At 44.7% G+C, this 26,276-nt stretch overlaps 1 protein-coding gene and 1 long non-coding RNA gene across 8 annotated transcripts in view; one reads left to right on the top strand and one right to left on the bottom strand.

The window, feature by feature from the left end:
- The window catches only part of LOC149979544 (uncharacterized), a 1,100,972-nt gene that overhangs the window by 721,646 nt on the left and 353,050 nt on the right, over positions 1 to 26,276 (top strand). The gene's annotated exons all lie outside the window — the stretch shown is intronic.
- drosha (drosha ribonuclease III) overlaps positions 29 to 26,276 on the bottom strand; it is a 148,952-nt gene continuing 122,704 nt past the window's right edge. For 4 of the 7 annotated variants that reach the window (XM_036935297.2, XM_036935298.2, XM_090189112.1 and 1 more), the window contains exon 32: positions 29 to 755. In XM_036935297.2, coding sequence (XP_036791192.2) covers positions 625 to 755 — 131 coding nt within the window. In that variant the 3' untranslated portion in view covers positions 29 to 624. Of the gene's footprint in view, positions 1,085 to 26,276 lie in introns of all 7 variants that reach the window. The other 3 variants (XM_090189107.1, XM_090189110.1, XM_090189109.1) reach the window with 1 other exon arrangement.

Here is a 26,276-nt window from a genome sequence, read left to right on the forward strand (position 1 = left end):
GAGGACAGATTCCATGATGACAAATCAATTAACATTTGAAATACCTTTATTAATAGCAATTACTATCAATGTCACTAGCGGTACAAAAAAAACAACAAAAACATTTAAAACAAAGCATTTCTGTTGCCCTTCATTATAACCATGATTGACGACCAACCATGTTCTAGATTTAGTTTAAAACGTGACTGTACATAATCAACATGGAATTGATTAAGACCTACACATAAAAGCAGCTCAAAACAACAAACCCAAACAAACACTAAAAAATGCAAGGCAATCCTCAAGCCAATGGGACGAGACAGTAGAGGGTGTGTACTGTAGACTAGTGCTCTTTCTGAATTGTCCCAAAAATATGTCCTCTCCTCGCAATCTTCTCCTTCCTTGCAATTGTTATGAATGAACTGACCAGGTGAAAGTTAGCCTTATGATAAGCTTCCATTGTTTTCACCTGTCAAATCGAAGAGAGTAGTCGAGGAGAGGACATATTTTTTTTTAGCAATTCAGAGTATTTGGAAGTAGTTTATCCCTCCACTTCTTGCACCTTCCCTACACTCTCCAATATCGTCCATCTTGACTGGTCGAAAAAATTCTCTGTCCATATTGATTGGTCGGAGAGGGGCTCTGTTACTTCCTGCTGTCCTCTGGCTCGTCTCCCTCCTTCTCCTGGCGATCCCTCTCTCGTCTCATCTCTTTCAGCTCCTGTCTGTATTTCCGCTCGATGAAGCGCTTCTGATGAGCCATCTGAGGGAAGTTATCTGCAGCAGGGAGCGGTAGAGTGAGACAGAGGAGGAGAAAAGAGAAAGGTGGACCAAAGAAAGGAGATAAAGAGCGGGGGGAAAGGGAAGTAACATGGTCAGCTGTACGACAGATCTAGGACAGTGATTAGTAGTGTTTAGAATGGCAAGATCAAAATAAAGGTAAAATAGGGTCTGCCTATATCTGTCCTGTTTCACACATATACAAGTGTGTAACCTGTACAAGTGTGTGGTGTGAAGTGGTAATGTATTTTGTGTATATCCCACTCCCCTGAGACAACTTTGGAGAATGGAGTCACAGCAGGGATCAGCCATTATTGACAGTGGCCCTGGAGAAAAAGGGTTAAGGTGCCTTGGTCAAGTTCAGATCGACAGATTTTTCCCCTAGTCGGCTCGGGATTCAAACTAGCAACCTTTCGGTTACTGACTCAACGCTCTAACCACTATGCTACCCTGTTAAAATTGCAATGTATACATACTCCTTTTTGATGCTAGTGACACACTTCAACAATTATTAGCACTGAATGGCTCTAGTACCTCATTATTGTCCTTGACTAAGGAAAATAACAGACTTAGACAGGGCTCATTTGATGTCATTGTGATGAAAATGAGATCAGATAAGTTAATTAGCACAGAACATCTCTAAATGAGATCTGTAATAAGGACAACAGAAAATGAATGTTTAAAAGCTGATAAGGCGTATCACTGCTTAGCACCGCATACATCTCAATTTAAAATCGTACGCATGAAGTGACGCCCAGTCTTCTGTATCAAACCATTTACGTCACAAATTTAGATGTGTAGATTAGGACATCATAAAAGAACAACAGACCGCGTAGTGTTCCATACGGTATGTTATCCCGTCAAAGATCTCACACTGACTCGAAGACTTAGCCTTTTGACAAACTATCTATGGGTCAAGCTCAATCAAGAAAAACCCAGATGAAGGCCACGGGTGGAAAGGCGTTAGTTTTAACAATATCAATGGCATTTTGATCAACTTCCACTGTCCTCCAGGAGATTCTGAATTTTCACTTCACTTCAAGCTCAATAAAGTGCAGCTAGAGCAATTTGAAAGAAAACAAACATTATTTGAATCCAGGTCTAATCTTTGGTCACTCCACCATATGTTGACTAGAGAGAGTAAGTCAAGCTGGATAAATCTGCTAAATGACAACTGTGAATGCAAAATGTACAGCAAAAGACCCCAATGTCTCCAACAGAGATGAGGCCAACATCTAGTTGGCAAACATATTCACTCAAAGAAACAGTGAGGGATACACTGTAGTGCGATTGGCCTTAGATGACTAAGCAACACATGATGAGCCTCAGCGAGAAACTAAAACTACATGCAGTTAAAATATGGAAATCACTGGCGGCATTTCAGTCTGGAGAGGACTTATAAGAGATGAGAATTACACCACTTGAGAGGGAGGAAAATGCTTCTTTGGTCATTTGCATTGTTTAACATGCAGTAGCATAAAGTGTGTGGAGGCAACCGAAATTGAGGTTCCTAAAGAATATTACAATGTTTTTCATTTATTTCAAAGCTCCCGTCTGGTAGCTGAAGAGACAAAAAAGACAACAGGGTACCGGTGTTGGAAAGGGGATATCTAGTCAGTTGCACAACTGAACGCATTCAACCGAAATAGGTCTTCCATTTAACATTTGAGGATTTGCATTGAGTGAAAACACATTGAGAATTCTCCGCAGTCCAGCGTTGTGTAGAGAAAATCACCTTCGAGGCGGCGTGCTCATGCATACTGATCACCTAGGCGTTAGCACACTTAGCTTGACTCAAGTCTTTTGTTTATCGACAATGCAGTAATTCCTTTCAAGGACAGGGTTGGGCCTGCGGTTTGGAGAGCGAGAGGGGACTGGGTTGGAGTTTGGGACCCTGTCAACATCCAGGCTTGTTGTGCCACATAATGACTGCCACGCTGGAATGTAGCAAGCAACACTTGTCTCATTTACAGGGTGCCACAGAATACACACGCACAGACATGAGAGCGCGCGCGCACACACACACACACACTGATTACAGAACCACATGCTTATTGGTTTTATGGGCATCCTACACATTTAAAGCCCAATTCACTAACAAAGTAACATATTTAAACCCCCATTCACTAACGAATGAACACATTTAGAGTAGCCTATATCAAATCGAATTGAAGCCGATTGTTATCGCAGGTGCAGCGAAACGCTTGTTCTTAGCCAGTTAAGAACAAATTCTTATTTACAATGACTGCCTAGCAAAAGGCATTCCTTCGGGGATGGGGGCTGGGATTTAAAAAATGTATAAAGATAAATATAGGACAAAACACAAATCCCGACAAGAGAAACAACACTACATAAAGAGAGACCTAAGACAACAAAATAGCATGGCAGCAACACAACAACAACATAGCAGCAGCACAACATGGTAGCAGCACAAAACATGGTAAAAACATTATTGGGCACAGACAACAGCACAAAGGGCAAGAAGGTGGATACAACAAAACATCACGCAAAGCAGCCACAACTGTCAGTAAGAGTGTCCATGATTGAGTCTTTGAATGAAGAGAATGAGATAAAACTGTCCAGTTTGAGTGTTTGTTGCTGCAGCAAACTGAAAAGACGAGCGACCAAGGGATGTGTGCGCTTTGGGGAACTTCAACAGAATGTGTGTTGTATGTGGAGAATGAGGGGTGAAGTAGATATCTCAGAGGGGGGGGGGGGGGGGGAGTGAGGCCTAAGAGGGTTTTATAAATAAGCATCGACCAATGCATCTCGCGCCAGGTATGCAGAGATGACCAGTTCAGTTACAGAGTACAGAGTGCAGTGATGTGTCCTATAAGGAGCATTGGTGGCAAATCTGATGGCTGAATGGTAAAGAACATCTAGCAGCTCGGGCGCACCCTTACCTGCCGATCTATACATTACGTCTCCGTAATCTAGCATGGGTAGGACGGTCATCTGAATCAGGGTTAGTTTGGCAGGTGGGGTGAAAGAGGAGCGATTACAATAGAAGAAACCAAGTCTAGATTTAACTTTAGCCTGCAGCTCAGCTTTGATGTGTGTAGAGAGAAGGACAGTGTACCTTCTATAGCCATACTCCGAAGTACTTGTTTGAGGTGACTACCTCAAGCTCTAAACCCTCAGAGGGAGTAATCACGCCAGTGGGGAGAAGGGCATTCTTACCAAACCACATGACCTTTGTTTTGGAGGTGTTCAGAACAAGGTTAAGGGCAGAGAAAGCTTGTTGGACACTAAGAAAGCTTTGCTGTAGAGCGTTTAATACAAAATCCGGGGAGGGGCCAGCTGAGTTTAAGACTATATTATCTGTATATAAATGGATGAGGGAGATCCTACTGCTTGAGCTATGTTGTTGATGTAAATTGAGAAGAGCATGCGGCCTAGGATCGAGCCATGGGGTACTCCCTTGGTGACAGGCAGTGGCTGAGACGGCAGATGTTCTAACTTTATACCCTGCACTCAGAGAGGTAGTTCGCAAACCAGGCCAAAGACCCCTAGGAGACACCAATACTCCTTTTAAATGTTTTATTTATCCAGGTAGGCAAGTTGAGAACAAGTTCTCATTTACAACTGCAACCTGGCCAAGATAAAGCAAAGCAGTTCGACACATATAACACAGAGTTAAACATGAAGTAAAACAAACATACAGTCAATAATACAGTAGAAAAATAAGTCTATATACAATGTGAGCAAATGAGGTGAGATAAGGGAGGTAAAGGCAATAAATAGGCCATGGTGGCAAAGTAAATACAACATAGCAATTAAAACACCGGAATGGTAGATTTGACAGTAGATGAGTGTGCAAAGTAGAAATACTGGGGTGCAAAGGAGCAAAATAAATAAATAACAGTAGGGGAACAGGTAGTTGTTTGGGCTATTTATAGATGGGCTATGTACAGGTGCAGTGATCTGTGAGCAACTCTGACAGCTGGTGCTTAAATCTAGTGAGGGAGATAAATGTTTCCAGTTTCAGAGATTTTTGTAGTTCGTTCCAGTCTTTGGCAGCAGAGAACTGGAAGGAGAGGCAGCCAAAGGAGGAATTGGCTTTGGGGGTGACAAGTGAGATATAACCGCTGGAACGCGTGCTAAAGGTGGGTGCAGCTATGGTGAACAGCGAGCAGAGATAAGGGCGGATTTTACCTAGCAGGGTCTTGTAGATGACCTGGAGCCAGTGGGTTTGGCGACGAGTATGAAGCGAGGGCCAGCCAACGAGAGCGTACAGGTCGCAGTGGTGGGTAGTATATGGGGCTTTGGTGACAAAACGGATGGCACTGTGATAGACTGCATCCAATTTGTTGAAAGGGTGTTGGAGGCTATTTTGTAAATGACATCGCCAAAGTCGAGGATCGGTAAGATGGTCAGTTTTATGAGGGTATGTTTGGCAGCATGAGTGAAAGGTGCTTTGTTGCGAAATAGGAAGCAAATTCTAGATTTAACTTTGGATTGGAGATGTTTTATGTGAGTCTAGAAGGAGAGTTTACAGTCTAACCAGACACCTAGGTATTTGTAGTTGTCCACATATTCTAAGTCAGAACCGTCCAGAGTAGTGATGCTTTGCGGGCGGGCAGGTGCAGGCAGCGAGCGGTTGAAGAGCATGCATTTAGTTTTACTTGTATTTAAGAGCAGTTGCAGGCCACGGAAGGAGAGTTGTATGGCATTGAAGCTCGTCTGGAGGATTGTTAACACGATGTCCAAAGAAGAGCCAGAAGTACACAGAATGGTGTCGTCTGCGTAGAGGTGGATCAGAGACTCACCAGCAGCAAGAGGGACATCATTGAAATATACAGAGAAGAGAGTCGGCCCAAGAATTTAACCCCGTGGCACCCTCATAGAGACTGCCAGAGGCCCAGACAACAGGACCTCAGATTTGACACACTCAACTCTGTCGGAGAAGGAGTTGGTGAACCAGGTGAGGCAATCATTTGAGAAACAAAGGCTTTTGAGTCTGCCGATGAGGATGTGGTGATTGACAGAGTCAAAAGCCTTGGCCAAGTCAATGAATACGGCTGCACAGTATTGTTTCTTATCGATGGCGGTAAAGATATAGTTTAGAACCTTGAGCGTGGCTGAGGTGCACCCATGACCAGCTCTGAAACCAGATTGCATAGAAGAGAAGGTACGGTGGGATTTGAAATGGTCGGTGATCTGTTTGTTAACTTGGCTTTCAAAGACCTTAGAAAGGCAGGGTAGGATAGATATACAGTGCCTTGTGAAAGTATTCGGCCCCCTTGAACTTTGCGACCTTTTGCCACATTTCAGGCTTCAAACATAAAGATATAAAACTGTATTTTTTTGTGAAGAATCAACAACAAGTGGGACACAATCATGAAGTGGAACAACATTTATTGGATATTTCAAACTTTTTTAACAAATCAAAAACTGAAAAATTGGGCGTGCAAAATTATTCAGCCCCTTTACTTTCAGTGCAGCAAACTCTCTCCAGAAGTTCAGTGAGGATCTCTGAATGATCCAATGTTGACCTAAATGACTAATGATGATAAATACAATCCACCTGTGTGTAATCAAGTCTCTGTATAAATGCACCTGCACTGTGATAGTCTCAGAGGTCCGTTAAAAGCGCAGAGAGCATCATGAAGAACAAGGAACACACCAGGCAGGTCCGAGATACTGTTGTGAAGAAGTTTAAAGCCGGATTTGGATACAAAAAGATTTCCCAAGCTTTAAACATCCCAAGGAGCACTGTGCAAGCGATAATATTGAAATGGAAGGAGTATCAGACCACTGCAAATCTACCAAGACCTGGCCGTCCCTCTAAACTTTCAGCTCATACAAGGAGAAGACTGATCAGAGATGCAGCCAAGAGGCCCATGATCACTATGGATGAACTGCAGAGATCTACAGCTGAGGTGGGAGACTCTGTCCATAGGACAACAATCAGTCATATATTGCACAAATCTGGCCTTTATGGAAGAGTGGCAAGAAGAAAGCCATTTCTTAAAGATATCCATAAAAAGTGTCGGTTAAAGTTTGCCACAAGCCACCTGGGAGACACACCAAACATGTGGAAGAAGGTGCTCTGGTCAGATGAAACCCAAATTGAACTTTTTGGCAACAATGCAAAACGTTATGTTTGGCGTAAAAGCAACACAGCTGAACACACCATCCCCACTGTCAAACATGGTGGTGGCAGCATCATCGTTTGGGCCTGCTTTTCTTCAGCAGGGACAGGGAAGATGGTTAAAATTGATGGGAAGATGGATGGAGCCAAATACAGGACCATTCTGGAAGAAAACCTGATGGAGTCTGCAAAAGACCTGAGACTGGGACGGAGATTTGTCTTCCAACAAGACAATGATCCAAAACATAAAGCAAAATCTACAATGGAATGGTTCAAAAATAAACATATCCAGGTGTTAGAATGGCCAAGTCAAAGTCCAGACCTGAATCCAATCGAGAATCTGTGGAAAGAACTGAAAACTGCTGTTCACAAATGCTCTCCATCCAACCTCACTGAGCTCGAGCTGTTTTGCAAGGAGGAATGGGAAAAAAATTCAGTCTCTCGATGTGCAAAACTGATAGAGACATACCCCAAGCGACTTACTGCTGTAATCGCAGCAAAAGGTGGCGCTACAAAGTATTAACTTAAGGGGGCTGAATAATTTTGCACGCCCAATTTTTCAGTTTTTGATTTGTTAAAAAAGTTTGAAATATCCAATAAATGTCGTTCCACTTCATGATTGTGTCCCACTTGTTGTTGATTCTTCACAAAAAAATACAGTTTTATATCTTTATGTTTGAAGCCTGAAATGTGGCAAAAGGTCGCAAAGTTCAAGGGGGCCGAATACTTTCGCAAGGCACTGTAGGTCTGTAGCAGTTTGGGTCAAGAGTGTCCCCCCCTTTGAAGAGGGGGATAACCGCAGCTGCTTTCCAATCTTTGGGAATCTCAGATGTCCATGTAAAGCATGGCCAGCCGTAGAAAGAGAGGTTTAACAGGCAAGTAATAGGGGTTGCAACAATTTCGGCAGATCATTTTAGAAAGGGTCCAGATTGTCGAGCCCGGCTGATTTTGGGGGGTCCAGATTTTGCTGCTCTTTCAGAACCTCAGCTGACTGGATTTGGGAGAAGGAGAAATGGTGAATGCTTGGGTCGAGTTGTTATGGGGGGTGCAGTGCTGTTGACTGGGGTGGGGGTGGCCAGGTGTAAATGTCACGTTCTGACCTCTATTTCCTTTGTGTTGTATTTATTTAGTATGGTCAGGGCGTGAGTTGGGTGGGCAGTCTATGTTTGTTTTTCTATGTTGTGGGGCAGTTCTATGTTTTCGGCCTAGTATGGTTCTCAATCAGAGGCAGGTGTCATTAGTTGTCTCTGATTGAGAATCATACTTAGGTAGCCTGGGTTTCACTGTGTGTTTGTGGGTGATTGTTCCTGTTTTTGTGTTTGCACCAGACAGGGCTGTTTTGAGTTCTCACGTTTCTTGTTTTTTCGTTAGTTTGTTCATGTATAGTGTCGTCAATAAATTACAATGAACAACCACCACGCTGCGCTTTGGTCCGCCTCTACTTCACAAGAAGAGAATCGTTACAGAATCACCCACCACAACAGGACCAAGCGGTGTGGTAATGGGCAAAGGAAAAAGCAGCAGCAGGAGCAGCGCGAGGAGGTATGGACATGGGAGGACGAATTAGACGGTAAAGGACCTTGGGCTCAGCCAGGAGAGTATCGCCGCCCCAAGGAAGAACGGGAGGCGGCGAAAGCGGAGAGGCGCTGGTATGAGGAGGCAGCGCGGCGTCGTGGATGGAAGCCCGGGAGTCAGCCCCAAAAATTTCTTGGGGGGGGGCTAACAGGGAGTATGGCTACGCCAGGTAGGAGACCTGAGCCAACTTCCTGTGGTTACCGGTGGGCTAGAGAGACCGGGCAGGCACCGTGTTATGCTGTGGAGCGCACGGTGTCCCCAGTGCGGGTGCACAGCCCGGTGCGGTACATTCCAGCTCCGCGTATCGGCCGGGCTAGAGTGGGCATCGAGCCAAGTGCCATGAAGCCGGCTCTACGCATCTGGTCTCCAGTGCGTCTCCTTGGGCCGGCTTACATGGCACCAGCCTTGCGCACGGTGTCCCCGGTTCGCCTGCATAGCCCAGTGCGGGCTATTCCATCTCGCCGCACTGGCAGGGCGACCGGGACCATTCAACCGGGTAAGGTTGGGCAGGCTCGGTGCTCAAGAGCTCCAGTGCGCCTGCACGGCCCGGTCTATCCGTCACCACCTCCACACCCCAGCCCTCCGGTGGCAGCTCCCCGTACCAGGCTGTCTCTCCGGCCCATCCGTCCAGAGCCTTCCTCCTCTCCAGCGCTGCCGGAGTCTCCCGCCTCTCCGGCGCTACCAGAGTCTCCCGTCTGTCCGGCGCCTCTGCCGGAGTCTCCCGTCTGTCCGGCGCCTCTGCCGGAGCCTCCCGCCTGTCCGGCGCCGCTGCCGGAGCCTCCCGCCTGTCCGGCGCCTCTGCCGGAGCCTCCCGCCTGTCCGGCGCCTCTGCCGGAGCCTCCCGCCTGTCCGGCGCCTCTGCCGGAGCCTCCCGCCTGTCCGGCGCCTCTGCCGGAGCCTCCCGCCTGTCCGGCGCCTCTGCCGGAGCCTCCCGCCTGTCCGGCGCCTCTGCCGGAGCCTCCCGCCTGTCCGGCGCCTCTGCCGGAGCCTCCCGCCTGTCCGGCGCCTCTGCCGGAGCCTCCCGCCTGTCCGGCGCCTCTGCCGGAGCCTCCCGCCTGTCCGGCGCCTCTGCCGGAGCTTCCCGTCTGCCCGGCGCCTCTGCCGGAGCTTCCCGTCTGCCCGGCGCCGCCAGCGCCGCCCGTCTGCCCGGCGCCGCCAGCGCCGCCCGTCTGCCCAGCGCCGCCAGCGCCGCCCGTCTGCCCAGCGCCGCCAGCGCCGCCCGTCTGCCCAGCGCCGCCAGCGCCGCCCGTCTGCCCAGCGCCGCCAGCGCCGCCCGTCTGCCCAGCGCCAGCGCCGCCCGTCTGCCCAGTGCCGCCCGTCTGCCCAGCGCCGCCAGTGCCGCCCGTCTGCCCAGCGCCGCCAGTGCCGCCCGTCTGCCCAGCGCCGCCAATGCCGCCCGTCAGCCAGGGGCCGCCAGTGCCGCCAGTCAGCCAGGGGCCGCCAGTGCCGCCAGTCAACCAGGGGCCGCCAGTGCCGCCAGTCAGCCCATCGCCAGCGCCGCCAGTCAACCAGGGGCCGCCAGTGCCGCCAGTCAGCCAGGGGCCGCCAGTGCCGCCAGTCAGCCAGGGGCCGCTAGAGCCCCTCCGCCCGGAGCAGCTGTCCCTCTGTCCCGAGCAGCTGTCCCTCTGTCCCGAGCAGCTGTCCCTCTGTCCCGAGCAGCTGTCCCTCTGTCCCGAGCAGCTGTCCCTCTGTCCCGAGCAGCTGTCCCTCTGTCCCGAGCAGCTGTCCCTCTGTCCCGAGCAGCTGTCCCTCTGTCCCGAGAAGCTGCCCCTCTGTCCCAAGCAGCCCCTCTGTCCAGTGGGGTCATTGAGAGGAGTGGGCATGGTGAGTAAGCCACGGAGGCGGACAATAAGGCGGACTAAGACAATGGCGAAGTGGGGTCCGCGTCCCGCGCCAGAGCCGCCACCGCGGACAGACGCCCACCCAGACCCTCCCCTATAGGTCAAGGTTTTGCGGCCGGAGTCCGCACCTTTGGGGGGGGGTACTGTCACGTTCTGACCTCTATTTCCTTTGTGTTGTATTTATTTAGTATGGTCAGGGCGTGAGTTGGGTGGGCAGTCTGTTTGTTTTTCTATGTTGTGGGGCAGTTCTATGTTTTCGGCCTAGTATGGTTCTCAATCAGAGGCAGGTGTCATTAGTTGTCTCTGATTGAGAATCATACTTAGGTAGCCTGGGTTTCACTGTGTGTTTGTGGGTGATTGTTCCTGTTTTTGTGTTTGCACCAGACAGGGCTGTTTTGAGTTCTCACGTTTCTTGTTTTTTCGTTAGTTTGTTCATGTATAGTGTCGTCAATAAATTACAATGAACAACCACCACGCTGCGCTTTGGTCCGCCTCTACTTCACAAGAAGAGAATCGTTACAGTAAAGCATGGCCAGCCGTAGAAAAATGCTTGGCGTGTTATGTTCAGTAGTTCCAAAACATGCAGCCATTTTGCAGAGAGCCACATCAATTTACAGAAATACTCATTATAAATGTTGATGAAAATACATATGTTAAACATGGAAATATAGATAAACTTCTCCTTAATGCCAACGCTGTGTCAGATTTTTAAAAAACTTTACGAAAAAAACAATCTGAGTACGGCGTTCAGAGCCCAAAACAGCCAAAATCAATATCTGCCATTTTGCGCAGTCAACATTAGTCAGAAATAGCATTATAAATATTCACTTACCTTTGATGATGTTCATCAGAATGCACTCCCAGGAATCCCAGTTCGACAATAAATGTTTGATTTGTTCCATAAAGTCCATAATTTATGTCCAAATAGCTTCTTTTGTTAGGGCGTTTGGTAACCAAATCCAAACGTGCGTTCAGGTCCAGCCAAACGTCGGACGAAAAGTTCAAAAAGTTATATTACAGGTCGTAGAAACTTGTCAAACTAAGTATAGAATCAATCTTTAGGATGTTTTTATCATAAATGTTCAATAATGTTCCAACCGGAGAATTCCATTGTCTGTAGAAAAGCAATGGAACGAGAGGAAACTCACGTGAAATGCGTGACTGAGATCGAGGCTGCTGCCAGACCTCTGACACAATCCCCTCTCATCTGGCCCCCCTTCACAGTAGAAGCCTGAAACAACGTTCTAAAGACGGTTGAAGCCTTAGGAAGTGCAAAATTACCCATATCCCACTGTGTATTCGATAGGGACTGAGTTCAAAAACTACAAACCTCAGATTTCCCACTTCCTGTTTGGATTTTGTCTCTGGTTTTTGCCTGCCATATGAGTTCTGTTATACTCACAGACATCATTCAAACAGTTCTAGAAACTTCAGAGTGTTTTTTATCCAATACTTCTAATACTATGCATATATTAGCATCTGGGACTGAGTAGGAAGCAGTTTACTCTGGGTACGCTATTCATCCAAAAGTGAAAATGCTGCCCCCTATCCCAAAGAAGTTAAGGGCAGTCAGGTCTGGAGAGAACCAAGGGCTATATCTGTTCCTGGTCCTACATTTCTTGAATGGGGCATGCTTATTTAAGATGGTGAGGAAGGCATTTAAAAAAAAATACCAGGCATCCTCTACTGACGGGATGAGGTTGATATCCTTCCAGGATACCTGGGCCAGGTCGATTAGAAAGGCCTGCTCGCTGAAGTCTTTCAGGGAGTGTTTGATAGTGATGAGTGGAGGTCGTTTGACCACTGACCCATTACGGATGCAGGAAATGAGGCAGTGATCGCTGAGATCTTGGTTGAAAACAGCATATGTGTATTTAGAGGGCAAGTTGGTTAGGATGATATCTATGAGGGTGCCCGTGTTTACGGCATTGGGGTTGTACCTGGTAGGTTCATTGGTAATTTGTGTGAGATTGAGGGCATCAAGCTTAGATTTAGGGATGGCTGGGGTGTTAAGCATGTCACAGTTTAGGTCACCTAGCAGCACGAGCTCTGAAGATAGATGGGGGGCAATCAGTTCACATATGGGGGTCAATCAGCTGGGGGAAGAGGATGGTCTATAGCAGGCAGAAACGGTGAGAGACTTGTTTTTAGAGAGGTGAACTTTTAAAAGTAGAAGTTCAAATTGTTTGGGTGCAGACCTGGATAGTAAAACAGAACTCTGCAGGATATCCTGCAGTAGATTGCAACACCGCCCGGCACCGCCGTTCTATCTTGTCTGAAAATGTTGTAGTTAGGGATGGAGATTTCAGAGTTATTGTTGGTCTTCCTAAGCCAGGATTCAGACATGGCTAAGACATTCGGGTTGGCAGAGTGTGCTAAAGCAGTGAATAAAACAAGCTTAGGGAGGAGGCTTCTAATGTTAACATGCATGAAACCAAGGCTTTTACGGTTACAGAAGTCATCAAAAGAGAGCGCCTGGGGAATAGGAGTGGAGCTAGGCACTGCAGGACCTGGATTCACCTCTACATCACCAGAGGAACAGAGGAGGAGTAGGATAAGGGTACGGCTAAAAGCCATGAGAATTGGACGTCTGGAACAGAGAGTAAAAGGAGCAGGTTTCTGGAGGCGATAAAATATATTCAAGGTATAGTGTACAGACAAAGGTATGGTAGGATGTGAATAGAGTGGAGGTAAACCTAGGCATTGAGTGATATGAAAGAGAAATTGTCTCTAGAAACATAATTGAAACCAGGTGATGTCATCGCATGTGTGGGTGGTAGAACTGAAGGGTTGGATAAGGTATAATGAGCAGGGCTAGAGGCTCTACAGTGGAATAAGCCAATAAACACTAACCAGAACAGCAATGGACAAGGCATATTGACATTAAGGAGAGGCATGCTTAGCCGAGTGATCATAAGGGTCCAGTGAGTAGTGAGGTTGGTTGGGGTCACGGCGATTCAGACAGCTAGTCGAGCCATGGGTAGCAAGCTAGCAGAAGATGGAGGTCTGTTTTTAGCCACCCCGTGCGGTTCCGTCGGTAGATTAGTGGGTTCCGTGTGGTAGAGGGGACTAATCCAATTGTCAAAATAGTTACAGTTATAGTGGCCCAAGAAGATTGTTCGATAGACCTGTTCAGATAGCAGCTGATATGCCCAAGACAGCTAACGATTAGCGGGCCGCAGTTTGCAGATGGGCGTTCAGGTTACGTCGCGAAGGAGGGGCCAGTTGAATAACTCCCTCGGGCAGATAACGTTGGAATTCCAGTCGTGAAGGCCCATTGGGGCTCCGCATCGGCAGTAAAACGGGTCCGGATAGGTGATTGTAGCCCAGGAGTGGCTGATGGAACTCTTCAGCTGGCTAGCTCCGGGATAATTGGTGTTTGGAATCGACGTTAGCCAAAAGTCACTCGGATAGCAGCTAGTTCGCTGCAAGATCCAGGTGTAAATGTCCAGAGCTTGTGGTAGAAATCAGGGGAAATGGAGAGAAAATAGGTCCGGTATGCTCAGGCCTGAGTCGCGTTGTACAAAACTGGCGATGGCTGATGACCGCTGGCCGTGGTTAGCTGAATACTAACGTTAGCTAGTGAGCTGGCTAGCTTCTGTTGTGGATATCGGATACGAGGTGAATAATACTTTTGAAAAAAAAACAAAAAACTAAAAACAGATCCGCACCACATTTGGTGAGGCGGGTTGCAGGAGAGTGTTTCGAAGTTGAGTTTCTAGAAAAAATATACAAAAAGATATGCAAAGAAAAAGACAAAAACACATGGGACAAGACAAGGACAAAGGATGTCTGACTGCTACGCCATCTTGGAAATGTTGAAGAAGATAGCTTAGCAACTGGTAAACAATTCAGCTAGCTAAGATAACTGTACAATTTTATGAAAAATAGATACTTTTCCAAAAGCCTATCTTCTTTGTTTGTTGCTTGTTTTGTCTCCAATTCAGTCGTGCAGTTTTCTTTTGCTTTTTTCCAATGTATTTCACCCTAAAAACCATGTACATTTCAATATTTGTAGGAGCTAATTTTTTCAGCAGCTGCTGCTCAATCAAAAAGAAATCCCCATTGCAATAATTTGCCTAAAGCCCATCATAAGCCTCGCTTACAGCATCCCCTCCATCTTCTCGGTCCCTCCCAACACATACATTGACCCTGCCCCGTTTATTATCTTTGCATAGTCACTTTACAAATTACCTCGACTAACCTGTACCCCCGCACATACCGGTACCCTCTGTATATAACCTCGTTATAGCCGGTCTACAAGAATGGAATGGTCTACCGTATCAAAAGCCTTGGCCAAGTCAATAAAAATAGCAGCACAACATTGCTTAGAATCAAGGGCAATGGTGACATCATTGAGGAACTGTAAGGTTGCAGTGACACACCCATAACCTGAGCGGAAACCAGACTGCATACCAGAGAGAATAGTATAGACATCAAGAAAGCCAGTCAGTTGATTATTGACAAGTTTTTCCAACACTTTTGATAAACAGGACAAAATAGAAATTGGCCCACAACAGTTAGGGCTTGATCTCCCCTTTATTTAAAGGGCACACCGGGGCTGCCTTCCAAGCAATGGGAACCGCCCCAGAAAGGAGAGACAGGTTAAAATGGTCAGACAGGTTTGGCGATGATAGGGGCAGCAACCTTAAAGAAGAAAGGGTCTATACCATCTGACCCAGATGTTTTTTTGGGGTCAAGTTTAAGGAGCTCCTTTAACCCCTCGGACCCAGTGACTGCCTGCAGGGAGAAACTTTGTAGCGGGACAGGGGAAAAAGAGGGAGGAGCATCGGGCTAGTTGCATTAGAAGGGACGGGCAAGGGAGCAGGGCTGAGTCAAATAGGAATCCTGACTTAATGAAGTGGTGATAAAGAGCTCAGCCATGTTCTTCTTGTCAGTAACAATCACATCATCAACATTAAGGGATATGGGCAGCTGTGAGGAGGAGGGTTTATTCTCTAGGTCTTTAACCGTTTTCCAGAACTTCTTGGGGTTAGACCCATAGAGATCTCTTTAAACTGGCTCTTTAAAGTAACTAACTTTTGCCTTCCGGAGAGTCTGAGTGCACTTATTTCTCATTTGCCTGAACGAGAGCCAGTCAGCGTGAGTATGAGCGTGCCAATTCTTGAGGTGGAGTAACTCTGCAAGATGACGGTCGAACCAGTGGCTGAACCCGTTTTTAATTCTAATTTTCTTTATGGGGCGTGTTCGTTAACAATATCACTGAAAATATAAAAAAATAAGGTCCAAGTGTCTTCAACAGAGGGGATCAAGCTGATTCTATACCAAATTACAGAGGCGAGGTCATGAAGGAAGGCTCATTTAATTTTTTTTAGCAAGCGTCTATGATAAATCAGGACAGGTCGTTTCACTGAGCAGCCATTACGAACACAGGTTGTAAAACAGTGATCACCAAAGTCATTACAGAAAACACCAGACTGATCCCAATCAGGATTATTTGTGAGGATAACTTCGAGGAGAGTAGCCTTTTCTGGGTGTTTGGAGTCATACCTTGGGGATTGATAATTATCTGAGAAAGATTTAGGAAGTCCCATTGCTTTAGGACTTGGTCAGGTGGTTTAAGTGTGTCCCTGTTTAGGTCACCTCGCAGCACAAATACAGAGTTAGTGTAAGGGGCCAGGAGAGAGCTTATGGCAGGAGGGGACAGGCCGGTGCTGATGGAGTACGATAACACCCAGCAACAGTCAACAAAGAGCCATTAGAAATGTCAATGCTTAAAACCAGCAAATCAAATTGTTTGGGGACAGACTTGGTGAAGACAACCGAGCTCTGAAGGTGATCCTTGGTAAAGATTGTCACTCCCCCACCTTTGGAAGATCTGTCTTGCCGAAAAAGGTTATAACCAGAAAGGTTAACATTAGTATTCAAAACACACTTCCTTAACCACCTCTCAGTAATGAACAACACATCTGGCTTGGAGCTGTGAACCCACTTTCAACTGACCCATTTTAGGTAATAAGCTTCTTGTGTTAACGTGCAGAAAACCCAGGCTTTTATGAGAGCAGAAATCAGTGAAGCAGATATCAGAGCACAAGTCAGAATTGGGGTGTATATGCACAATTCCAGATATCATCAACAGTGATATAATCAAGACACGGCATAGGACAGGGAGAGCTCTGCAGTGCTGATTTACGACATTTGAATGTGCATTAGATGGCAACACGATCATATTGTACAACAATTTCATCAGGTAACATGAATACAAAGCCGGTGAGAGGTGGTTAGAGTGGGAGGCCAAAATGGGAGGATGGGAGGCCAAAAGTCTGAGTAACCAAAAGAGAGTCCCAAGTGTGGGAACAAACATTGTGTGTGTACCCACCCGTGGGACAGACTCTCTCTCACACACACACACACGCACACACACACTTGAAGTCAGACATTTACATACACTTAGGTTGGAGTCATTAAAACGTGTTTTTCAACCACTCCACAAATTTCTTAACAAATTATAGTTTTGGCAAGTCAGTTAGGACATCTACTTTGTGCATGACACAAGTCATTTTTCCAACAATTGTTTACAGACAGATTGTTTAACTTAAAATTCACTATATCACAATTCCAGTGGGTCAGAAGTTTACATACACTAAGTTGACTGTGCCTATAAAGAAATTGGAAAATTCCAGAAAATGATGGCTTTAGTAGCTTCTGATGGGCTAATTGACATAATTTGAGTCAATTGGAGGTGTACCTGTCGATGCATTTCAAGGCCTAACTTCAAACTCAGTGCCTCTTTGCTTGATATTAATCATCCTTGGGAGCAATTTCTAAACACCTGAAGGTACCACATTCATCGGTACAAACAATAGTACGCAAGTATAAACACCATGGGACCACGCAGCCGTCATACCGCTCAGGAAGGAGACACGTTCTGTCTCCTAGAGATGAATGTACTTTGGTGTGAAAATTGCAAATCAATCCCAGAACAACAGCAAAGGACCTTGTGTAGATGCTGGAGGAAACAGGTACAAAATTAACTATATCCATAGTAAAACGAGTCCTATATCGACACAACCTGAAAAGTTGCTCAGCAAGGAAGAAGCCACTGTTCCAAAACCACCATAAAAAAGCCAGACTACAGTTTGCAACTGCACATGGGAAAAAAACAATTTTCGGAAAAATGTCCTCTGGTCTGATGAAACAAAAATAGAACTGTTTGGCCATGATGACCATCGTTATGTTTGGAAATAAAAGGGGGGCGCTTGCAAGATGAAGAACACCATCCCAAACGTGAAGCACGGGGTGGCAGCATCATGTTTTGGCGGTGCTTTGTTGCAGGAGGGACTGGTGCACTTCACAAAATAAATGGCGTCATGAGGCAGGAAAATTATATGGATATATTGAAGCAACATCTCAAGACATCAGTCAGGAAGTTAAAGTTTGGTCGCAAATGGGTCTTCCAAATGGACAATGACCCCAAGCATACTTCCAAAGTTGTGTCAAAATGACTTAAGGACAACAAAGTCAAGGTATTGAAGTGGCCATCACAATGCCCTTGTGGGCAGACCTGAAAAAGCGCGTGCGAGCAAGGAGGCCTACAAACCTGACTCAGTTACACATGCTCTGTCAGGAGGAATGGACCAAAATTCACCCAACTTATTGTGGGAAGCTTGTGGAAGGCTACCTGAAATGTTTAACCCAAGTTATACAATTTAAAGGAAATGCTACTAAATACTAATTGAGTGTATGTAAACTTCTGACCCACTGGGAATGTGATGAAAGAAATAAAATCTGAAATAAATCACTCTACTATTATTCTGTCATTTCACATTCCTAAAATGAAGTGGTGATCCTAACTGACCTAAGACAGGGCATTTGTACTAGGATTACATGTCAGGACTGAGTTTAAATGTATTTGGCTAAGGTGTATGTAAACTTCTGACTTCAACTGTACATACGGCAACAGTCTCTAAGGTGCAGGGTAGAGTACCGGGTGGTAGCCGGCTAGAACAGTGACTAAGACAGGGGTTCCCAAACCTTTTTGGCCCATTACCCTATTCTGTTAACTGAACATTCTCACAACCCCACCCCTGTGAAAACATTTGCGGTTAATTACAGAATTTGAAATTGTTAAAATTTTTGGCTATGGCAGTCAATACATTTTTTATTAAATAAACATTATTTCAGATTTGTCTTAACTCACCATCAAATGTGGGGCAGTCAATTGCAAATGAGTCTGACATGTCTCTTATCTCACCACCAATAATGAGATAGGTGTGCTTGATGCATGTCGCGTCCTAGCTTCTCAAAGTCAGGGGGGCGTGGTCGACAGCGCGCACCTCATATCTGCCGTCACATCCAACCTGGATCGATATCTGGTTTTAATGCAGACCAGAGCACTGAATCCAGCTTCACACATATCAGCTGGCCAATGGTAGCCTACCATGAATGGTGCTTTTAAGACAACTGGGAACTTGAAAAAATATGAGGTAAAATCATGACGTTAGTAATCTTTAGGTTGGAAAGTCAGAGGCAGAGCACTAGAAAGAGGCCCGAGGTGGAATTCCTAGTTAGATTTTTGCCGAGTTCCCAGTTGTCTTGAACGCACTGAAGACGGAAGTCTGAGATTTTCCGAAGTTCAGAGTTCCGGTTTGTTTTGAACTCGGCATTAATGCTCAGAGGGAGATGGCAGGGTATTATTCCCTTCGAGTCCTTTTGGCCTGCCCGCCATCCCGTGATAGATGGCGCCCCATCTGAGCAAAAGCCCACCATTCGATCCCATATGGAATCCGTTTTTCGTCAATATAGCCGGGCAGCACACTGAACTGAACATATGCCGTTTCATGCTCAGAAATTGTGAGACAGAACAATATCTTTGTGAATAGCATCCCCTGACATGTATAGCGAACAAAAGTCAATGAATGGGCATCTTGGCCCTCACAGTTAACGTCCATTTGGAAGCCCTCACAGTTAACGTTCAGAGTTTCCTCTTGACTGCTGGCAATAGCATAAATGATGTGTTTAACATTGTTAACTGATGTGAGTTTTTGTGCCTCCCCACAAATTGTTCTCACAATATCAATTGCGTTCGGTAATATCAAAGTCTCTGCAGTAGTGTGTGGTTTCATAGCGTAGCAGGCCTAGCCATTCACCGTGGGAATGATTCAAGTGCAACGGTCAAGTACAGCCTTTTCCCATAATCTAAGGGCCCTCCATGGTTTAATTTGATCTTTTAGATTTGAATAATTTTCATTTAGATGTTTAAGGTTAACCACATTAATGATTTTGAGATAAAGAAAATATTATAGTACATCTTTTGTTGTATATATGTACAATAGATTTATGTTATAAGGGAAATTCTTCCACGACTCCATTATCATATCACCCCTAGTTTGGGAACCGCTGAACTAAGGTTAGTGGTGACTGTTTAACAGTCTGATGGCCTGGAGATAGAAGCTGTATCTCAGTCTCTCGGTCCCAGCCTTGATGCGCCTGTACTGTCTACGTCTTCTAGATGGTAGAGGGGTGAACAGGCCGTGGCTCGGGTTGCTGAGGTCCTTAATGATCTTCTTGGTTCTTCCTGTGACACCGGGTGTTGTAGATGTCCTGGAGGGCAGGCAGTGTGCCGAGAGTAATGCGTTGGGCTGACCACACCACCCTTGAGAGCACTGCGGTGATACAGCCAGACAGAATGCTCTCAATGGTGTATCTGTAGAGGTTTGTGAGGGTCTTAGGGGCCATGTCAAATTTCTCTAGCCTCCCGAGGTTGAAAAGGCGCTGTTGCATCTTCACCACGCTGTCGATTAACCATTTCAGGTTATCAGTGATGTGCACACCGAGGAACTTGAAGCTTTTGTACCCTCTCTACCTCGGCCCCATCAACGTGGATGGGGGAATGCTCTCTCCAGCACTAAGCTTCGGCTTTATTACGAACAGACTGAATACATATCACCTATAGGCCAACCACAACACTAACACTGCATCTATCTTTGTCTAGACCCTACCTCCCTGTTTTGCCAAGGGGAGCAAATAAATAAACACACACAGAAGCAGCACATTCAGATCCTCCATCCATCCACCCATCCATCCTTCATACTGTATTGTACTTGTTGTGCATTCACAGAAGCCTTTACCAAGAGATTAAGGGTTTAGTGACAGCTGAGGAGAGAGAATCTAGTCCCCTCCCTGCTCGCTACCAGCCAAAGCCTACTTAGTAATGCACTATATATGGAATAGGAAGCCATCTGGGACACATCCAGAGACTATTTCCTGTAGTATTCAGGAGAAGAAACAGCATTGTTTAGGAAACATGCAGCTGCAGGGGGGAAAGCGTATGAAATGAAGTGGTGGTGACAAAGAAAAGAGACTGAAAGACCACGAGAGAGAGAAAAAGAGAAAGAGTAAGAGCATAAAGGAGAGAGGAATAGATTGAGAGCATGAGAGAGAGAGAGAGAGAGAGAGAGAGATGGGAAGAGGGTAAGAGATGGAGAAAGCGTGTGATATCAGATGAGCGAAAGAGATAAAGAGAGAACAAAACTATCTCCGGCTGCTCCAAAAAAAGGATGAGCGATGTGTTGACGAATGGTTAACTCGTCTCCCCATGTATATTTCATGTTCTCCGACCTTTCAGGGCCGAGGTGTGTGAGGCCGCTGGGCTGCCTCTCTCTCTCGCTCTCTACTCTCCTTCCCCCTCTTCCTCCTACCTTGCAGTCTCAGCCTTAGCTCTGTTTGCACCCCCTCCTCTAGTTCAGGCCTTGGTTAACATTTAATTCTGCCTCGACAGATACAGGCAGGAGATTGTCAAAATGAGAGGCCATCAATTAATAAAATGAGAATCCCTGGAGCCACCAGCGGATCTCTACAGCGTAACGAACACCAAATATTGGGCCCATTTCTCTTTAATGAGCTGTCTGAGCGAGGGCTGAGCACAGCTCTGTCTCTCTTACCTCTTTACTTCTCTTCTGCTGCAGTTAAGCTGCCTGTCAGGGAGGGAATCGGCGGTCGTACGGTTTGAACAAAAACTTAAATTCCACTCTAAAGCGGCCCGATACCAAAGAAGGCCTTAAATAAAACATGGAAATGAATCCTGACAGGCAGAATCATACAGCAACGTAGGAAGCCATTGGACAGTCAGACATACTGTAGGTAGTTACTGTAAGATATTGTTAGTTTAAGGGGAGAAAATGTGTGCATGCCCTGAGGTTGGTCGAGCACTTGCTGCGTCACATTGTGCGATCCCGTGACTGCGTGGGTTTGAATCCTGGCCCCACTGGTTAACACTACATTCTCTTTAATTATCTGTCTCCTAGCTCATTTCTGTCCATCCCTTTCAATAAAAATGTTAAACTACAAAACGCTGCGTTTTTTAATTCAATAAAACAATTATTTTGGGGTAACAACTAAGCACCTTACTGTAATAGTTTTCAATTCAAAAGGTCAAAAATAAACAAATATATATTTTGCAATAATAAACTAATATTTTGCTAGGATTGTCTGGGAGTGGTCTGAGTGGGGAGGAGGAGGGATACAGTATGTGAGGGATATGTAATCTGAAAAATAGCTGTCATTGGTCTATATTATATCACCTGGTGATGTCATGCAAAACATGCTGATAAGAAGGAGCTGTGTAGATTGTTTTTTCAACCAGCAACTAGGGCTGGCCGATGTAATTGAATAACGCTATACCGTTATGACTCAACATACCCGTGCCTAAAGAAAGTATTTGCACCCTTTGGCTTCTTCCAAATTTTGTTGTGTTACAGTCTGAATTTAAAATTGAGTAAATGTTTTGTCATTGGCCTGCACATAATGTCAAAGTGGAATTATAATTTTTTACAAATTAATTAAAAATGAAAAGTTGAAATGTCTTGGGTCAATAAGTATTCAGCCCCTTTGTTATGGCAAGCCTAAATAAGTACATTTTCTTAAGTCACATAATAGGATTCGCTTTGTGTGCAATAATAGTGTTGAACAATTTTTTTATGACTATGTACCCCACAAATACAATTAACTGTACAGTCCTTTAGTTTCAAACACAGATTCAACCACAAAGACCAGGGAGGTTTTCCAATGCCTCGCAAAGAAGGGCACCTGGGTATCCCTTTGAGCGTGGTGAAGTTATTAATTACACTTCAAATGGTGTATCAATACATCTGGTCACTACAAAGATACATGAGTCCTTCTTAACTCAGTTGCCATAGAGGAAGGAAACTGCTTAGGCATTTCACCATGAGGCCAAAGTTGACTTTAAAACAGTTAAGAGTTGGATGAAAGAACAACATTGTAGTTACTCCACAATACTAACCTTATTGACAGAGTGAAAAAAAGGAGGCTGGTACAGAATACAAATATTCAAAAACATGTGTCCCGACTAAAATAATACTGGAAAAAAATGTGACAAAGCAATACAAAGTGTTATGTTTGGGGAAAATAGAATACAACACAGTACTGAGTACCACTCTCCATATTTTGCATCATGTTATGGGTATGCTTGTAATCGTTGAGGACTAGGAGGTTTGTCCAGGATAATAAATGGAGCTTAGCACAGGCAAAATCCTAGAGGAAAACCTGCTTTCCACCAGACACTGGGTGATGAATTCCTGTTTCAGCAGGACAATAACCTACAACACAAGGCCAAATCTACACTGGAGTTACTTACCAAGAAGACCGTGAATGTTCCCTGGAGTGGCAGAGCTACAGTTTTGATTAAAATCTACCTAAACATTTATTTATTTATCCCTGAAAAAGGATGGCTAACAATGGTTAACAAAACATTTGACAGAGCTTGAAGAATTTTGAAAAAAAAAAAAGATTGGCAAATATTGCACAATCCTGGTGTGGAATGCTCTTACCCAGAAAGACATCTACAATCGCTGCTATAAGGTGCTTCTACTAAGTATTGACTCAGGGGTGTGAATTCTTATGTAAATGAGATTTCTCTCCATATCATTTTCAATACATTTGCACACATTTCTAATAACATGTTTTCACTTTGTCATTATGGGGTACCCTGTGTAGATGGGTGAGAAAATACATTTAATCCATTTTGAATTCAGGCTATAACAATGTGGAATAAATCAAGGGGTATGAACACTTTGAAGGCACTGTAGATACATATCGTTTATAACAATATTTTGATAAATTGCTAAATAAATGAAAAATTGTACAAATTGGACTACTTTATCTGTTTTGTCGAGCATTAAACCAACAGAACAAAGAATGGCAATTTAAAATCATGTAGAATTCATTTGTTGCACTTCTATTGTCATGCACTTCTTTAAAAAAAACATACTTGAAACTTTTGTTATTCAGAAACATAACGTCACAAATAAGAAAGATATTGTGATGTGACATTTTGGCCAAATCGCCCAGCCCTCCCGGCCACTATCAAGAAATAACATCCATCCAACGTCTTCGCACCTTTCCAATGTTACAGTTTTATCAGCTGCTGTAACAATATGATACAAATCACAGTAAAAACTGGATTTTGACTGCACTCTCTCAGCAAGTAGCTAGCTTTATTGGGAAAGGGGGGGGAAACAGTCCAACGCAGCCCGAGGTTGCGACCAAAATGGCACCCTACTATTCCCTAGTGTCTTCAGAAAGTATGTTGACTTTTCCCCCATTTTGTTGTTACAAAAAGTGGGATTCAAATGGATTTAATTGTAATTTGTTAAGAATCTACACAAAATACTTTAAAAGTCAAAGTGGAAGAAAACATTTCTTGATTAGATAAGTATTCAACCCTGTGAGTCAACAATCACCTTTGGCAGCAATTAAAGTTGTGAGTCTCTATGAGCTTTGCACACCTGGATTGTGCAGCACTGGCACATTATTCTTTCAAACATTCTTTAAGCTCGATCAAGTTATTGATCATTGCTAGACAGCCATTTTCAAGTCTTGCCATAGATTATCAAGTCAATTTAAGTCAAATCTGTAACTAGGCCACTCAGGAACATTCAATATCCTCTTGGTAAGTAACTCCAGTGTAGATTTGGCAATGTGTTTTAGGATATTGTCCTGCTGAAAAGTGATTGTGTCTTCCAGTGTCTGATGGAAAGCAGACCAGGTTTTGCTCTAGGATTTTGCCTGTGCTTAGCTCTATTCCGTTGCTTTTTAAATAAAATAACTCCCTAGTAATTGCAGATGACAAGCATACCTATAACTTGATGTAGCCACCACGCTTGAAAATATGATGAGTGGTACTCAGTGATGTGTTGGATTTTCCCCAAACATAACGTTTTGCAATCAAAACATAACGCTATTTCTTTTCCACATTTTTGCAGTTTTACTTTAGAGCCTTATTGCAAACAGGTGCATGTTTTGGAATATTTTTATTCAGTACATGCTTCCTTCTTTTCACTCTGTCAATTAGGTTAGTATTGTGGAGTAAGTAAACATTGTTGATCCATCCCCAGTCTCCTATCACAGCCATTAAATTCTGAAACTGTTTTAAAGTCACCACTGGCCTCATGGTGAATTCTTTGAGCGGATTCCTTCCTTATCTTTGTAGTGACTGGGTTTATTGATACATCATCGAAAGTGTAATTAATAACATCACCATGCTCAAAGGGATATTTAATGTCTGCTTTTTAATTTCACCCATCCACCAATAGGTGCCCTTCTTTGCAAGGCATAGGACAACCTCCCTGGTCTTATTGGTTGAATCGGTGTTTGAAATTCACTGCTCGACTGAGGGACCTTACAGACAATCGTGTGAGGTACTGAGACGAGGTAGTCATTAAAAAATCATTTAAAACCCTATTATTGCACACAGAGTGAGTCCATGCAACTTTATGGGCTCCCGAGTGGCACAGCTGTCTAAGGCACCACATCTCAGTGCTAGAGGCGTCACTAGAGACACCCTGGTTCGAATCCAGGCTGTATCATGTATTTTGGGCGGCAGGTAGCCTAGTGGTTAGAGCGTTGGACTAGTAAACGTAAGGTTGCTAGATCGAATCCCTAAGTTGACAAGGTAAAACTATGTATTTTTGCCCCTGAACATGGCAGTTAACCCAATGTTCCTAGGCCGTCATTGTAAATAAGAATTTGTTCTTAACTGACTTGCCTAGTTAAATAAAGGTTAAATAAGAAAAATCACAACCGGCCATGATTGGGAGTCCCATGAGGCAGCACACAATTGGCCGGTGTAGGCCGTCATTGTAAATAAGAATAAGTTAACTGACTTGCCTAGTTAAATAAAGGTTAAATGTAAAAAATAAAATGTGACTTGTTAAACACATTTTTACTCCTGAACTTATTTAGGCTTGCCTTAACAAAGGGGCTGAATAGTTATTGACTCAAGACATTTTACACATTTTAATTAATGTGTAAAAATAAATACAAAACATAATTCCACTTTGACATTATGGGATATTGTGTGTAGGCTAGCATCAAAACATTTACATTTAATCCATTTTAAATTAAGGCCGTGACAACAAAATGCGGGAAAAGTCAAAGGGAGTGAATACTTTCTGAAGGCACTGAACGGCATAGGGTGCCATTTGGGATGCAGACCTGGACAGTTTGTAATGTCTGATGGAGGGAGAGGAAGAGGCTTTGCAGGGAGAGATGATTTTAAATGAACTGACCTTTTCAGGAGGTATCGCTAAACTAGTCACATGAAACGGCAATTTATGAGGAGGGAAATGTTCATTTACTAGTAATGAGCATCTATCAATCACTATGACAGGGGCATTACACAGGGGAGAGAGAATGGAGGGAATTAAGAATTGGAGGAGGGGGGGGGGATTGAGAGAGGGAGAGAGAGCATGTCTTCTCTACGCCTCCAGATAAGGAGGGAAGGTGGGGCTGTTAAAAAAACAAACACCCTAAGACGCTAATGTTTCATAAAAGCGAGGGTTTGAATGCCCAAACAGTATCAATCACAGGCCCCTAGGGGACTCATTTGCAGGCCGAAACCAAATAAAATCTTTGACCTTAGTGACCTTCACAACTTCGTCTGCTTCCTCCGTACTCCAGCAAGGCTGGCTTCACCCAGCTACACGCTAATTAGGTCAGGTGAAGAGGAACAAATTAGACTGTTGACTA

The sequence above is a fragment of the Oncorhynchus mykiss genome, chromosome 11 (assembly GCF_057628025.1).
Source record: "Oncorhynchus mykiss isolate SJ-2025 chromosome 11, ASM5762802v1, whole genome shotgun sequence".
Taxonomy (NCBI): domain Eukaryota; kingdom Metazoa; phylum Chordata; class Actinopteri; order Salmoniformes; family Salmonidae; genus Oncorhynchus; species Oncorhynchus mykiss.